The following is a 17,978-nucleotide window of genomic DNA, read 5'->3' as shown; positions in this document are numbered from 1 at the left end:
CTGATCGATCATAGAATCCCTTATATAGATTATTAGGGCTGACTTCCATTTGTATGTCAGATATCAGTTTATTACATTTAAATTATTATACTTTACAAATCGGCCTGAGATTTAAATACAGCTCAGGTTTTTGAGCCGCCGAGCGCCCCCTTGAGTGCAGTACACTACCCCGCCAATGAAACGATTGATAAAATATCGCGAGATTCTCTTGAACGAACGAGCGGGAGTTGTGAGACTTCCATTTTCAAACCTCAGACGTATGAATTAACGATGCTTTTCTTTGTTTACTTAGATTTTTCTCTTGTTAAAGTTCTGTAGCTTTTGAAAAGAGTAAATTGTGTGATAAAGTACGATAAGAAACGATGGATTCGACAGAAGACGATATTTCTGCTCGGGTTTTGTTGAGGAGGGTCCTGCACACAGAGTTACCCAAATCTCCTGTAACCAGAAGGTGAATTCATTTCAAATGTCACTCAGATTTTATATACAAATAAAAATGCCCAGCATGATTTTAGATTTTTTGCTTACTTTTAAATGGATTTATGCGGACGCAGATAAAATATGTAAACAAACAGATAACGTTACGTAAATATTTGTTCGAAGTTTATGAGTAACGGCTAAATACAAACATGGTATAGAGCTTGGCAAACTACGTCAGGGAAAGCTATATTATCAATATACTACTTGTAAACAAAGCGCTCAAGTCTGTATTTTTATTCATTGTTACCTTTTAAAATGAATTAAAACCGTCAGAGACAGCAATGCAAAACATCCATATAGAGATAATTGTATTTTCACTATTTTGTTATATTATGTATTCTGTAAAGTTTGTGTGTTGCTTTTATTTGTGTGTATAATATGTATCTAACATATATATTTCATATGTGTTTCAGTGCAACAAATGTACGGCGGAGTATGAGGCTAAAAAACACCCCTGGACCGGAGAGTCCTGGATCTGCCTTACGACACAGACTCAAGAAGAAGCTCCATGAGGTATGTGTGGTGTTTAAATAAGCAATTTGATGTGTTGCAAATGCATATTCTACATGATTACATCCCTAATACATTTTCTTCTGTTTCAGAGTGCCTCCTTGTCACCCCTCCCTTCACCTAAACGGCCGAGGTCAGCATTGGCAAATACGAACCCTCCTGTCACGGCCCCGTCCCCAGTGTATGATGAGGACATGACCACTCGTGGTCTGCTCAGGGGGATCATTCAGATGGGTGAGTCAAAACTCACTGCCAAAGTTTTAAGAATGAACCAATAGTGTTAAGAAACACACAGTTATGCGTTTTATTAAAGAGTCCAGGGAAAACCTGTTTTCATTGGAATTATTTTGATTTCCAGTCCTGGAAATGTTTATAGTTTAATAGATCTTTCTAGGTATGCTGTTATGTATGTACCAGTGTTATTTTAATTTTATTTATGTTATTTATTATTTTGAGCTTTTATTGTTGTTAGCTTTTATTTTTACATTTTCAGTTTAGATTTTAATTTTAAAACTTTTGTTGTAATTTGTGCTTTTATAATTTTCATTAGTTAAAAAAAATATTTATACTAAATGTACTGTATGTATTTATTATATATGTATATATATATATACACACACACACACACACACACACACGTGTGTATATATTAAGGAACAATATAGTAGATTTATATATAAAATATGTATATTTCTATAATATAAATTATGGACAAGTATAAATAAATTATATATATATATATATATATATATATATATATATACATGTGTATTTATATATACATAATAAATATACACAGTACACACACATAGTATGCAAATATAAACTTTTATTTTGAATCGATTAATAGCGATTAATCGTTTTACAGCCCTAGTTAGTTGCCAATGCAAGATTTTTATTTTTTTAAATATTTTGTTTTAATTTTATTTGCAGTATTTAGTTCACTCAATCTCTATCACATTATTTCAATTTATTTTGAAGTATTAACGACTAACATAATTATTGACAATTATCTGTACTGTTATGAGATATTTTGATGATTTTTTTCCCACTCTAAATATTTGCCAGTCTTTAACTGTTAACAAGTTTTTGATTGCTTCTCCAGCCCAAGCATTTCAACAGACAGTTATCAAAAAATTTAAAGCAAAAAATCCCTGTTTTTAATGACTCTCCCATGTGTGTTTCAGAGACCGAAGCGTCGTTGCTGATGTCGGGTCAGCCTGCACTTCAAGAATCAGAGCCGAACCAAGCCGAGTCCAGTGCTGGAGAGAGAACGTCAGTACCTCTTTAATCACATATGCTTGTAATCCTCCTCATGTTGTGTTTATGTGTCTGTGTCTGTGTCTTCCTCAGTGAAGGTCTGTCTGGAGTGGAGCTGTCTGACCTGACTCTGAACACTGAACCCCTGACGCAAGTGGTCAGAGGACTGAGCCGCAAGAAACCGCAGCGCGTCTTCAGTGTGTCAGCGTTCGAGGAACAGTTTGATCAGCTGCCAGGTGCTTCACCTGTTATACTCCTGTTATATTTATTAGCAAGACTATCTGTGTTTGGAATTTAACTGGTGTAATGTGTCACATGTTCAGTCACTTAGTATCATCCAACCCCTTTTCTATATTCTCAGACAACACAGAGGACATCTCGCGTGTCTTTCATAAAGGTGATGTCTCTCAGGAGAAAGGAGATGCTTCTCAAGTTTTAGATTTGTCTTCTGACTCAAAAAGGTAAATGCTTTGTCCATTATATCTCAGCAGACTGGCCTAGTCACTAAAACTGACATTAGAAAGTAAATATAATTACTAGCTTGTTGTTAAATTTATTAGGAACTGCAATATAATACATAGTAGGGCAGCATGATAATGGTTAAACACAATCAAATTAAATCACAATTATTTTGCTCAGAAATGATCAAAAAGCATGATTAATGTCTTTTTTTTTTTTACTCTTTTTGGATTTCATCATAATTATTTCACTTTCATATAAATAGAAATCAAGAAAAGATCAACTCTTGTGGTTTATGTGACCTTGTTTAGGTTCTAGATATACTTATCATATAAAAACTCACACACTCTTTACATTAAAAACCAGTACAACGAGAACCTTCGCTTAAAAAGCTTAACCAGCGAAATTCGTAATATTGATTCCCACATTTCCAAATTATGTTAAAACAACAACGCAAGTGCATGTATTCAGCAGTCACAATCGCAAACAATATATTTGAGGTTCATGTTTGGATTTGTTACAGTTCAGGTTTTCTTGCAGATGTAGTCGCAGCAAACAGCCATGTGAAAGAAAACAGACTAGCTCTATCAAACTTTCTTTTGAGAAAAAGCTCACAACTCCAACTTAAATGTTTGCAGGTGTTTTTAGATGATCAGTGCTTGGTTTGCACATTGTTGCCAGGTTGGGAAGATAAAAACACTAGGCTACATTTTTGTCCATTTAGGAAAAAGCTTGCAGATGATTTTGCTTAAATAATGGAGAAAAGTAGAAATAATGATCATGACTAAAATATGATTTATCGTACTGTAAGAAGATGTAAGAGACATGCATGATTGAGGCATTTTGAGTGTGATTCAAGTTTATTTTCTGTCAGTGGGCTCAACCTGACCTTGAAGACACCGTTTGTAGAGAAGCGCATTGAGAGGGCGGGGCTTCAGAGGAAGGTCTCCAATCGAAGGCTGCAGTCTGTGGATGCTTTTGATGAGGCCGTTCAGAGATGCTTGGAGCAGGGTCCTAACCAAGGTTTATATAAACTCAAAAATTTCACATCCATCCTATTTTGTCTGTATCTAAAATGGTTTCTCTCTCCTTTAGATCACTCTGTGTTTCAGGATGGAAAAACTCTAGAAGATTCTTCCTGGCAGAAGTTCACTCTTGGCCTCAGTGATGTCACAGAGCTTTATGTCCAGCCTAAAAAAGATGACACAATGGGACCTTCTGCAGAGAATGAGAGAGAACATGAGCTTGAGAGACCCAGTGAAATTCCTGACTCAGAACCTTTAATTCAAGAAGAAAAAGATCATGAGCTGGAGTCACAGGATGAGGAAGAGGTGGTGCATTCATCCCAAGATGATGTGTATTTGACTCCAGAAGATGATATCGTACTTGCTCCAACGCAGGCGATGACAGAATCACTTCCTGAATCTCATGATATGGAGCTACAAGATGGAGAATTTGTGGAGGAAGTTGAGATTGGGAACGTTGTGGAAATTGAGTACGAGAACGTTGTGGAAACTGAGGATCAGGAAGTTGTGGAAATTGAGCATGACAGCGTTGAGGAAGTTGAGGATGAGAACGTTGAGGATGAGAACGTTGAGGAAGCTGAGGATGAGAACGTTGAGGAAGCTGAGGATGAGAACGTTGAGGAAGTTGAGGATGAGAACGTTGAAGTGGAGAATGAGAACGTTGAAGTGGAGAATGAGAACGTTGAGGATGAGAACGTTGAAGTGGAGAATGAGAACGTTGAAGTGGAGAATGAGAACGTTGAGGAAGTGGAGGATGAGAACGTCGAGGATGAGAACGTTGAGGAAGTGGATGATGAGAACGTCGAGGATGAGAAAGTTGAGGATGAGAACGTTGAAGTGGAGAATGAGAACGTCGAGGATGAGAAAGTTGAGGATGAGAACGCAGAGGAAGTGGATGATGAGAAAGTTGAGGATGAGAACGTTGAGGATGAGGAGGTTGTTGAAGCTGAACATAATATTGACACCTCACAGTATCTAGTGCAAATAACTCGTAGAGCTCACCGCTCAGAGGGAGGGGGTGCTGTTTTGGGAATTCCAGGCACCGCGAGAGTCACAAAGAGTTTTGGAGCTGGATTGAACCCCAGAGAGAAAGGTGAGGACAATGAGACTGCCTGAAGTGACAAAATCACAAAGTTCTTCACCAGTTATAACTGAAATAAATTGCTAATTCGGTTTGTTTGTGGGCTAAAAACCTAATGTGTTTCTGTTCAGATCTTTTGGATTTTGTCGATGAGGGCAGAGAGAGTTTACAGGACATTCCAGATGAAGAAAGAGAACCACTGGGAAGCCCTGAGTTTCCTCCGCCCCACCCTGCTGCAGAGCTCAGCACACCAGAGCAGAGGTCACAGCAACATGAGGCTAGTGTGGCTGAAGATGATGACGCTCAAGAAGAACTGAACCAATCAGAGGAAGAGGAGCTGATGGACTCTGAACCACCCAATCATAGCCCTCAATTTCCACAGGAAGAGGAGGAGGAAGAGGACGATGATGACGACGCTCTTAGTGCAGGTGACTCCCACTTTCACATCCAGTTCATCTTGGTAAATCAGTGCATTTGAATGAGCAATTTCAATAAACTGGTTTAACAACATTCAGTTATACATAGTAAATCAGTTCATTTAATTTTCAATAGACTAGTTCAACAACAAACAATTCTTTTTAGAAAGCCAGTTCATTTGAATGAATCATTTCAATAAACGGGTTCAGCAACATTTTAGCAAATCAATTCATTTGAATTAATCATTTCAATGAACTAGTTCAAAAACCAATACATTAAAAATGTCCCAAATCTTTGTGCTAAAATCCTCAAATTCTGTACTCAAATTCTGAATTATCTTTATTCATATTTATTGTTAAATGTTTTATTACAATGTTTGCGTGAATCATTTGTGAGCGAGTTTTACCCAATTATTAAAAAGAACCATTTAAAAAAAATGATTGCTTGCAAATCAGATATAACTAGGATAACTTTTTTTTTTTTTTTTTCATTTTAGAATTGTCCATGAAAACTCCTGCGTTTGTAAGACAGAAAAGAGTTTTCACAAGTCGTACTACGCAGTCTACGCCAACAGTCCTTAAAGAAGTGAACACTGGGTAATTTACCAACAACATTCTTCTTCCTGATGTCGATTTTACAGTCTTCCCATACAAATCTAAACCCATTTATCTCAGTCCTGCCCCTCAGGTTGCCAAACGAGGCCCCAGACAGAAGCGTCAGACGGGGGTCAATGTTCTTCCCAAGAGTTACGTCATGAGCGTGTTCAAGCACTTCGCCAAGACCAAGGTGGCCAGTGACGTCTACCCTGCCATTAATGAAATGTAAGCCCTCAGGGAACAGTTATTTACCCTATTGCAGCATGAATATTTGAAGTTACGTCTCCATTGGTTGTGTGTGTGTTTTTTTTTTTCTTTCTCTTAGTCTTAAGAAGTACTTTGAACGGCTAGCGGACGATCTGGAAGCGTATGCTACTCATGCCAAACGTAAAACTATTGAGGTAGAAGATTTTGAGCTCCTTATGAGAAGGTAAATATTAAAAGGAATAGTTCAATTTACCCACCCTTAGGCCATCCAAGATGTAGAGTTTGTTTGTTTGTTTGTTCATCAGAACAGATTTGGAGAAATTTAGCATTACACCACTTGCTCACCAATGGATCCTCTGCAGTGAATGGGTGCCGTCACAATGAGAGTCCAAACAGCTTATAAAAACATCAAAATAATTCACAAATAATCCACACCACTCCAGTCCATTAGTTAACATCTTGTGAAGTGAAAAGCTACATGTTTGTAAGAAGCTAATCCATCATTAGGAAGTTCAAAAGCCATTAACATACTTGTTTAGAACTGTTTTGGACCGCTTTCGCTTGTAAACAGTGCTTAATCTGTGCACATTTCTCTCCTGATTCAGATGAGTTTTTCACTGGAGAAAGCTGCATTATGGATAGACTCTTTTCGCTTTAAGATGTTAATTGATTGACTGGAGTCGTATGGATTATTGTGATGTTTTTATCAGCTGTTTGGGCTCTCATTCTGACGGCACCCATCCACTGCGTGTCATTCACTATTCCTTTAAGATTTATGGAGTTGAATGACTTGTTTTTGTATACTTTTGCAAATTTGGTTTATCATGTTCCAGTACTTGTTTCTCATATTTTTTTTTAGGCAGGGCTTTTTGACGGACACCACGCCTGTGAATATACTAATAGAGAAATATCTTCCAATGGAGTATCGGAAACTTCTCATCCCGGTGGCCACCAGTGGAAACAAAGTCATCCCAAAACAAAGAAGGTGAACATGCAGATGTGACATCCTCCTTAAACACTGCAGGTGGCTCCACATATCTGCATGTGTTCTTGTAAAAATGTCCATATGTTCAAAACAATAAATGCCTTGATTTGTAAATAAGGATTTGTGTAATATATATCTGCTATTTGTTTTATGCAGCACTATTAAAAAAATGCTTTCAGTTCTTTGTACTTTTAGCCATTTATGTATTTTTTTTCCCCAAAACAAACATTAAAAACCACAAAAAATGTAAATTGAAGTCCCTGTCTTATTGTGTATCATTCATCTGCACACAATATTCCAAAGACAATGTGTTTTTCATAAGCTTTCCTCAAAATAATTAGCCTCAGAAATTTTTATCCCATGGAAAAATATAAACCACAAATATTAGACTTCTAATTCTTCGTTGGATATTATTTGAAATATGCTAGTTTGGAATAGAGTACTAGAGTATTGTTTACTCCGCGCCATGCAGTATATATTGTATATTAACTTATTCAGTATGTACTGTATACTTCCAATTTTGTGTTATTCATTTGCTTTATTTGTCACACTGGAAATGAAAGTGTATTGCATTCTGGGACACACCATTCTGCACAGTCTGTTCGCGTTGTGAATTGCACATTTGGTAAATTTAATAGGTTTATTTGACAAATATAGGGTATGCCATGTATACAGTATGGAATATACTGTGGACGTCATACAAACTGAGAAAGTAGTATTATGTAGGGGTATGAGTTTTACATATTTATACACTGTGTTTTCCGTCCAAATAAAACCTGTATGATTTCAAATTAAGACATTTTGACAGAAATTGATAAATATATTTTTTGCAGTGCAAAATTATTGCAATTATAATATTTTTGTATTGATTAGACACTCAAATTATTTTGAATAACAATAATAATAAAAATAATTCTAAATTCATACTGAATGGGGGAAAAGATCATTTAACATGCCAAAAGGAAAAAAAAAAATCAAAAAGTGTTTGCATGATGTGTCCACTAGGTGGCAGTCACACTCCATCACAGAGGAATTTAATAGGCGTCAAAGTGGTGTCTTAAAGGAGATTGAGGTATTCACCAGCATTGTTCAGTATAAAATGGATTTTGCCAGTCTTGGATGCTGATTGGTCAGTACAACATTTCAAAATGCACATCATTGTATTCTCTATACAGTATATTGTAAACATAGTATAGACTATATCACTAACCTTAGCTTACTAATGATTAGATCTCGTGGAAGGTTTAAACTTCATGCATTTGCTTAATTTTTTAATTAAATGACTATTTTTTAAAAGCAATAAGGACATAATATTTTGGGAATATTATGGCTTACCTGAAGAAAGCAAATTTAAATTTGCCCTCTTAATTTACTCATACATGCTCATTCCTACTATACAGCAAAATTCTTATTCACAGCCTCTTGTACCTTATTGCTTAAATAACCACTTTAATGTGATTCAATGATGTAAATAAGAGTTTATGTGAAGTTTCTTACCAAGTAACTAATGCACCATTTCTTATTCTTTCCCTCCAGCTTTTTTCCCTTCAATAATGACCGAAGCAGACGTGTGTGTGTGTGTGAGAGAGTTTTACAAGGCCAAGTCTGTTTTTGAGATTTGCAGCTCCAGACAGACACTGGATTCCTGTTCCTTTCGAAAACTCTTTCAATATCTCTTGTCTTTATTTAGCGTCAGACTGGATTTAGATCCATTCCAGATCCGGCTCATGTTTCACACCATTTTCATCGTGTTGTCGCTATAGATCGAGTCGGCTATCCAGATGTTGGGTCCCTGTGGCCCTCTGGGGCCCCAACCTCCTCCTCCTCCTCTTCTTCTCCTCCTCCTACATGCAGTGACCCTTCCACATTCTCCACAGTATGAGTCAGCAGTGCAGCAGCTCCAGCAAACTCCATCTATCATGTTGAGTTTCATTACAATGTAGCACTTAAACCAAACATTGCTCGAAAACGAACCTCTGACAAGCCAATCTGTTCTCTGTCTCCTTCATAAAACCACAAACGTAGGTCACACTGCACCGCAGCAGCCAGAACGCTCACGTCATCTCCTAGCGCATGACTCACCGGGTGAGAAATGATCCTCGATGTGGCTGGATTTGCTAACGAACACGTGTGTGAAATTAGCTGATTTATTGCTTAAGATGAGATTTTCACTGATGGAGAGAGTGATGTGTAAAATTGAAAAACCACTCGATCTATCTTTTAAAGTCAACAAACATTGACCCTATTTACTTTCTGTACACAGTAATTCTAAAGAAAAAACTGAATCTTTCATTAATTGTAACTTTCTGCTTCTGAAACAACTTTCATTTCAGCTGACATCATCGAGCCCTTGTTTTCTAGCCCCTCCCCTCCATCTACTTGCCATATAGAGACACTTTTAACCAATTCCTGATGGGATTTTATTTTTCTTGGGAGAAAAAAAGATATATCACATTATGTGAGTAAAATAGTTTGCAGATGTATCATGTTGACTTTACCAAGATTTGTTTTGTAGTTATCTCAACATGGTGAGCACTGTATCAAGGGGAACATTTTATACAGAGTAACTGCATTCCACTAAGAAGCGATCATCCTTATTCTCTGTTCACTTGAAAGGCTCCACAATGAGAGCTTTAGAGGTTCAAGGGTGAATGGGCTCATTTGAAATAGCATACTGGAGAGATCTTTTATATTGCAAAAATAGTAACAGTAGCATGCTATTATGAATTCAGCCCAAGTCATGTTGTTTTGCATTTCTGTTTGAAACTCCCTACTCAATTTTTGACACGAATTTCTCACAATAAAGCGACACATGCAAAGGTGACACACTAACACAAGAGAAAATGTCACAAAGAAAATGTGCGCTAGATGGACGTGTTTGACCGTTGCGATCAAGTCTCGCAAGAAGTTCGGAAAATAAAACAAACATAAATAGCCTTTAAAAAAAAAAAAACTTGAATAGTAACTTAAAGGATCTGTTAAAAAGGATTAAAATGTTTAAATCTGACTTGGTTTTTTTCTCACTGGCAAGTTTTGTTCTTCACTTCGTTTCTGTGGTGTAGCCCCGCCCCCACAAAACCTCATTGGTCTTCATATAGCTTAAATGTGTTCTGATTGGCTGTTGTGGACAGACAAAGTATTTGTCGCTGGAAGTTTACATTGTCAATTTGGAATGAATTTTGAATTTTCTTAATTTCAGAACTCTTGTATAGTTAGCAATGTTTTTTTGTTTGTTAACCCTTAGCATAGCACACAAAAGAGTAAATGTGGTCGTTTGCATGCAAGTAGCCTATCGACAGTAAATTTGCTACTGTAGGCCATATTTTTGACATTTTATGTCACTCTCTATTGGTGAGATGTGACATCAGCCTGAAGCCCTCTTTGGGACAACGTAGAAAAGACATTAGCAAGTCGTCCAGCTATCTGTTGTAAATCTCAAAGTTTGAACGGTCAACTCATCCAAAACAAACAGAGCAGAGTTGTGGGGTCCCTCGTTTGTGGCTGGTCACTAGGCGCGGATGTTTTCATGTTGTTCTGTATCTGTTTTTGCGGTGTTGTGTGAATGTTTTCCGCTCTTCTGGCTGCAGGAGAAGTTTCCATGTTACTGGCGCTTTTTCTTGTCCGTTCCTGCCAGAACTTGGACCCAGTGGACCCAAACCAATTTCATCATCACTGTGGGACTGAGTCACACTGCTACTCAGCAAAGAGAGTGAGAGAAAGATCTACTCGGCCAAAAATACATGAATACTACACACCAGATGGGAATAAAGTGAAAAGTAAATAGCAAAACAGAACCAAGGACAAAGATATAGAAGGTTCAAGAAAGCTTGCTTTCGGATCTGACCTGGTCAGACCTTTGCACACAGGCAAGCACCACTCATGTTTTCTTCAGAATTTGCAATTTAGTTAGTCATACTTACCACAGGCAATATTAGCTAATGCAATCTATCAGTTTAATATGGTTTTAATCACACACTGTTTTTTTTTTTCTAGGTTTCTGGCAGATGGACCATGACATTTAAAATCCCAAGTCTCAAAAACCACAAAGACAAGTCATTTCCAGAGAAGGTGAGGGTTAGAACTATTTCCCAGAGCACAGTGTGGCCTCTGTTCACCAAGTGGACTTTGTAGTGTCTGGACATCATTTTAAGTTTTCATACAGTATGTTTCCTCTCATAAAGATGCCACGGTCCACATCCACACAGAATTCCTCTCACTGGTCCAGGTCTGGAACTTTCCAGATCATTCTTGTAACTTTTTCCATTTTGAGGTTTATCTCTCTTTAAAGGGAGAGTTCACTTAAAATTAGGCCATTCGTGACTTTCCAAACCTGTGTGACCTTGTTTCATAAATGGAACGCGAGAAGAGAAATTCTGGATAGTATGTCAGTCAATGTTTTCCATGCGTTTACAAAGAATGGACACTGGACCTTTAAAGGTTTCCAAAAGGATGCTTAAGTACAGTTAAGTAAGTAAAAACATTTTAAAGTATTCATAGGATTCAGTGTATCTAAAGCCTTACAAATCATACAATTCTTTATGTGAGACAGGGTTATTATAGTTAACTAAAACTAAAACCATAAAAAAAGCATTACTTGATATAAAATAAACCTTAAGAGCAATAGAATAAGATATATATAAAAATGAAAACTTATTTGATTTCCGCTAGTTGCCCAGGCAATATTTCTTATTTTAATTTAGTTAACTTGATGTACTAAAATAACTAAAACTGAAATAAAAAAGGAATAAAAACTACACAGGAAAAAAAATGACAAAACAAACAACAAAATTACTAAAACTACTTAAAATGAATGAAAACTGAAAATATAAAGTAAATATTGATTAAAAATATTAATAAAAATTAAGTGTATCAGTCTTATTCATAAACAAATTGTTCAAACCAGTTTTGTGCATGGGATCAGTTTGCTGAATCGGACATTGCTACTATTTTCCTGAACATACCCAAGCTGGATGTATTGACTAATGAACAAATATCTGTTCTTCACAAAACATATCATACACATTAACTAACTACTTTTATGATGCTTTAATTTTTTTCCCCATCATTTTGGATTTCTAGATTTCAGGCTCCAGTCCTTATTGACTTTAATTGTGTTGAAAACCACGAGCAATGATCATTTGAGTGATCTTTTCCACAGAAGAATGAAAGTCATTCAGTAATGATGGTGATGGGTGAACTATCCCTTTAAGAGGTTAATGATATCTTAGAGTGTTTCAGACCACAGTATCTGTATCATCATGTCTTGCAGTAGACAGTCAGACCACCTCTAGCATACTGAGCGCTCCCGGCCAATGACCGCATCCCCCGCCCCCCTTCAGAAAGATGGGGTGATGGATGGAAAGTCAGAATGATGGCTGTTTTTCCTCTATTTCGCTCTCTCTGCACCATGTTTCCCCCCTCCCCTGGTCTTTCTTTCATGTCCTGCCGAAGATATACAGTTTCCTGCCTGAATGTACACGTGGAACTCTTCTCATGTGCGTTTTCCTTCTATCCCTCTTATATTCTATTTCCCATCCCTCTTCCTTCCCTTTCTTGTTCATATGTTCCCTTTTTGACTTATTTCATTTTCCTCTATCCACATGCATTCTCTCTCTCTCTCTCTCTCTGTGTGTGTGTCCCTATTGTAATTCTATTCAGGTTTTTGAAACAAACTATTTTGGAAACTTCTGTTTTGCAATGCATTTGATTTGACCTTTGGACTGCTGTTACACACAAGCCATTATTATCGGCCCACAATCCTTAATATTATTTGATCAGATTGGCAAGAGTTAAGTCTTTTTATGCACAAAATTGGATTAAAAATGCAAAATAACAGTTTTCATTTTGATGAGGTCACTTGCTAAATTAACGACGTGCAACATGATCAGAGTAAATCAACATACTGTATGTGACCCTGGACCACAAAACCAGTCTTAAGTGTCATTTTTTTTCGAAATTGAGATTTATCCAATAAGCTTTCCATTGATGTATGGTTTGTTAGGATCGGACACTATTTGGCCGAGATACAACTATTTGAAAATCTGGAATCTGAGGGTGCAAAAAAAATCGAAATATTGAGAAAATCGCCTTTAAAGTTGTCCAAATGATGTTCTTAGTACGGAGCCCTTTAAAGGACATTTTGGTGGGAAAAATTCGGGCTGAGTGGAAAAAATTCAGGGTGGGAGGAAAAAATAATTTTCAAATGTTTTGCGTTCTCTAGCAAAACTTTTGCGTTCCCTCGCAAGACCATTTGAGTTCGGACAAACTCTTCCTGTTTACTTTACAGCTTGCAGTGGTTACAGCTCGTATGTTCACAATGGAGCGGTTCATAGAGTTTTATTTTGAACTTGGACTCAAAGTAATACAGTCAGTGCTTATTTCGAGGCACGGTTTTGGGACATTCTAAAACGCTTAATGTTTTAAAACAGTGACATTGGAGGACTAAATTCGATAATAATAAATCCTGATAAAAATTATTAGGCTAACATTAATAACCTTATTAATAACATTACTATTAATAAAGCAGAATATGAACGCAATGCCCTGCACGTTAAGCCTTTTCTTCCCCATAGAAAACGCTTAAGGTAGGCTATAATGAAAGGATCGTGCAGCTCGTATGTTCACAATGGAGCGGTGCATAAAGTTTTTGTTTTGAACTTTGACTCAAGTATAAAGAAATACAGTCAGACAGTGGTTAGTTCAAGGCACGGTTTTGGGACATTCTAAAACGCTTTAATGTGACTTAATGTATTAAAACAGTGACATTAGACCAAATTCGATGATAATAAATACTAATAAAATTGTTTGGCTTATATTAATAATATTACTATTAATAAAGGAGAATAGCCCAGAATATGAATGTAACGGATTTGGTATTTTTAAATCACCGTTTTCATTTTAGCCTACCTTAAGCGTTTTATGGGGGAGAAAAAGCTTAGGCTACGTGCAGGGCGTTGCGTTTATATTCTGGGCTATTCTGCTTAGTAATCGGTGTTGGAGAAAGTTACTTTTAAAAGTAATGCATTACAATATTGCGTTACTCCCTAAAAAAGTTACTAATTACGTTCCTTAGTTACTTTTTATGGAAAGTAATGTGTTACGTTACTTTTGCGTTACTTTTTAAATATGAGAAGGGCTTGATTGTTTTTAATACAAGAAGTTCTATTTATAGCAAATGTAAAAGCCAAAAAGTGTAATGAATAAACCTCAGGCTGAAGGAAAAGTAAATTCACGTCTGTACAGTAGAACACAGGAGAAGAAGGTTCAACACTCTTCAGCAATAAAAAAAAAAAACAATGAAGCACAATTGTTAGTTTATCTAAAGTCATTTTTGCTTATTTGTATGTTTGTACTGGATCATCAAAGGTCAGCAGCAAAGACATTGGTTAATAAAATGGGATTAGATACATTCGTGTTGTTTAACTTATTTAATTATTGCAGGTTTGCGTCATATTCTGAGTTTGCATTTCACTGTTTTAATTCATTTTGATGAATACTAAATCAGTTTTTTGTGTAAAAAGTAATATTATTACGTAACTCGCGTTACTTGTAATGCGTTACCCCAACACAGTTAGTAATATTATTAATAAGGTTATTAATATTAGCCTAATAATTTTATCAGCTTTTATTATTATCGAATTTGGTCCTCCAAGTCACTGTTTTAAAACATTAAGCACATTAAGCGTTTTATTATGTCCCAAAACCGTGCCTTGAACTAAGCACTGACTTATTAATTTATTTGAATCCAAGTTCAAAATAAAACTCTATGAACCGCTCCATTGTGAACATACGAGCTGTAACCACTGCAAGCTGTAAAGTAAACAGGAAGAATTTGTCCAAACTCAAATGGTTTTGCGAGGGAATGCAAATATCTTTGCGAGAGAACGCAAAAGTTTTGTGAGGGAACGCAAAACATTTGAAAAATATTTTTTCCTCCCACCCTGAATTTTTTCCACTCACCCCAAATTTTTCCCACCACAATGTCTTTTAAAGGGCTCCGTATCTTAGCAATGCATATTACTAATCAAAAATTAAGTTTTGATATATTTACGGTAAGAAATTTACAAAATATCTTCATGGAACATGATCTTTACTTAATATCCTTGTGATTTTTGGCATAAAAGAAAAATTTATAATTTTGACCCATACGATGTATTTTTGGCTATTGCTACAAATATACCCCAGCGGCTTAAGACTGGTTTTGTGGTCCAGGGTCACATATTAGAATGATTTCTGGAGGATCATGTGACACTGAAGACTGAAGTAATGATGCTGAAAATTCAGCTTTGCAACAAATAAATTACATTTTAAAATATATTGAAATAGAAAACAGTTCTTTTAAACTGTAAAAATATTTCACAGTATTTCTGTTGCTATTGTATATTTGACCAAAGTATGAAACTAGTATTCTATTCTGGACATACATTTCTCTCAGGCTGTGGCTCCCTGCCACTAGTTTTATTTCAATTGCTGCAAGATGTCCCTTTACTGGAAGAAAAGTCCTAATGGTTTCCTCTTGGGGAGTAATTTAGGATCGCTATATGATGACACATTTACACTAATGACCTTTTACTCATTATGTACTCTTTCTCTTTTATATCATGACTGTTTTGTGGCTCCATCCACATGTGTCTGTGTGCGCCAGACTCGTGTGTTTTACCTCGTCCTGACCGCTCCAAGGTCTCAACTCCACTGAAAGCCTCATGTTTACCTTTCCAGCAATTTCTCATTGATTTAATTAGCTGTGATTAGTTGATGGTCGGTTTGTGTGATTGGTTGTTTGCATGGGAAATGTTCTGCTCATGTTTATACTGGCACAGGGCCGACAAACCAACCCACCCAACCGTACCACTTCTAGAACCATGTAATACAGAACTTAGTCATCAATAATTACTACGTCTTTTAGACTGTGAATACTAAAATACAGCATTAATTTAGAAATGAAATGTCATCAATATTATAATGACACATTTTCCGAAGAAAATTTACTGGTGTTTTCCCATGCAAAACCTATACTGCCACAATGCAGCGGTGCATGCTAAAGCGTTGTTATGTGGTTCCTAAGTTGGTGTGGGTATTTTTCAGTGTGTTGCTATGTTGCAGGGTATTCCAGGTTGTTGCTAACTGATTTCACTTATTTTCTTGGTTGCGTTGCAGTACAATTGCTATGCTGTTGTTGAAGTGTTCTGAGTTGTTATTGTGTCTCTATGCAGTTGCTAGGGTGTCACTGTGCAGTTATTGAGGTGTTCTGAGTTGTTAGTGTGTTGTTGTGGTATTGCTATGCACTTTATGAGGTATTCTGAGTTGTTAGTGTGTCCATATGCAGTTGCTAGGGTGTTGCTATGCAGTTTTGGAGGCGTTCTGATTTGTTGCTAGGGTGTTGCTATGCAGTTGCTGAAGTGTTCTTAGTTTGTTGCTGCACAGTTGCCAGGGTGTTGCTATGCAGTTTTTGAGTTGTTCTGAATTGTTAGTGTTGTTGAGCAGTTGTTGTTATTTGGTTGCTAAGGTGTAATGGGTGGTTTTTAATCTGTTGCTATGTAGTTGCTGGGTATTCTGGGTTGTTGCTAACTGCTTTTCCTCTTTTATCGACTTCCAGCCATAAAATGAGTTTAGAAAAGTAATAAAAATAAGTCAGACAATTTGAGGAATAATTTAGGTCTGGAGCACAAACTGTGCAGTTTAATATTTAGTGTTAGAGGTTTGCTCAGCTCACTAACCCTCAGCATGAGAAATACTAATGTAATGCTTGACTTCACTAATGAGATCAGTTGATGAGTGATTTATGTTTTGTTTATCAGACTCTTGAGTATTGTTTGGATATTTGAATGCACATGTGGGAGGCCTGTAAGAAAACCTCTCAACCTTAGACCGATATCCAGCTCTCACTGACTTTTTAAGGCAGAAATGCATGAATACAGTGGAGCTAAGACCTAAGATCTTGCTGCTAAATTGGGAAAAACCTCCTTAAAAGGTCATTGAGGGTGTAGTCTTTATGTATTTTTTTTGCCCAATCGAAATAAATGCCCCCTGCTCACTCGCAAAGTATTTTCAAATGCGGTGGAGACTGCCAGTGGAGAAATATTGAGTAATCGTCCGGAGTCGTCATTGAGGATGGGCGGTTTGCAGGAGAGAGAGAAAGAGGTTCAAACATGGCAATATTCTGGAAAGTGTTTGGTGAATATTGGTGTTGGCTGCTGGTTAGGACTCCCGGATCAGAGTAATGGGCTGCTTCTCTGCTGAACTGTCAATCTTCACTCCATCTGCTTTAATAAATACAGTGTGAGGTTTTCTGCATGATGGTGCAGTCATTCCTCTTGAAAAGTGACTCCGAGCTTCAGACGTTCTGATTTTCCCTTGAAATAACATTTGCTTTAACATCGCTTTTTAAAAGACACTTGTTTCAAGCTTGACAGTGGTGGATGACATCATACATAATTCTGATTATTAAACTGAGAGAACTGACTTCATCATAAGAGACCCAAAAGACTATTTCTTTTTAATTTTAATGAATTGATTCATTTATCCATGAACGTATTCATTAATTTATCCACTTACACAACTATTTCCTTTAAAAATAGTACTACATTATGTATATTAGTTAGTTACCATGTTATTGAAATAGTTAAGTAAGCTTTTTGTATGTAAGGTAAGATATTTTTCACTGTTCATGTGTTCCACTGCACATAGTATATTTTTATGATAAAAATTGTTTAAGTCAAATTATTACTCTGTTTATTTGTCAATTGATTTTGTATGCATATAATGTTCACAATGTTCTTTTTGTCGTTAAAATAATTTAGCGTATTGACCTGCAATACACTGAAAATCACAAAAAGATGTACGTCTAAAGATACATGTGTGTTTGTGCTCTGCATGCTTTTCTTTGTGCATCCTTCACTCAGATTTATTTACAGTGGTGTTGCCGAGTGACGATCCAAACACGGCCCCTTCTCCACAGA

At 36.5% G+C, this 17,978-nt stretch overlaps 1 protein-coding gene across 2 annotated transcripts; it reads left to right on the top strand.

The window, feature by feature from the left end:
* Nucleotides 1–216: 216 nt before the first annotated feature.
* Nucleotides 217–7,255, top strand: cenpt (centromere protein T). Of its 2 annotated transcripts, XM_058757129.1 has the most exons (14): nt 217–451; nt 894–993; nt 1,083–1,224; nt 2,178–2,265; nt 2,344–2,486; nt 2,612–2,711; nt 3,584–3,732; nt 3,805–4,400; nt 4,479–4,827; nt 4,947–5,243; nt 5,729–5,828; nt 5,907–6,053; nt 6,154–6,258; nt 6,895–7,255. In XM_058757129.1, the coding sequence occupies exons 1-14, from the start codon at nt 363–365 to the stop codon at nt 7,022–7,024; spliced, it is 2,535 nt and encodes an 844-aa protein (XP_058613112.1). In that variant the 5' UTR covers nt 217–362; the 3' UTR covers nt 7,025–7,255. The 2 variants fall into 2 exon arrangements, with proteins under 2 accessions (XP_058613112.1, XP_058613111.1); XM_058757128.1 differs by having other exon boundaries at nt 3,805–4,827.
* The last annotated feature ends 10,723 nt before the right edge of the window (nt 7,256–17,978 follow it).

Source organism: Onychostoma macrolepis, chromosome 21 (assembly GCF_012432095.1).
Source record: "Onychostoma macrolepis isolate SWU-2019 chromosome 21, ASM1243209v1, whole genome shotgun sequence".
Lineage (NCBI taxonomy): Eukaryota > Metazoa > Chordata > Actinopteri > Cypriniformes > Cyprinidae > Onychostoma > Onychostoma macrolepis.
The sequence above is the reverse complement of the archived record's forward strand: the minus strand, read 5'-3'. Positions and strand labels throughout refer to the sequence as shown.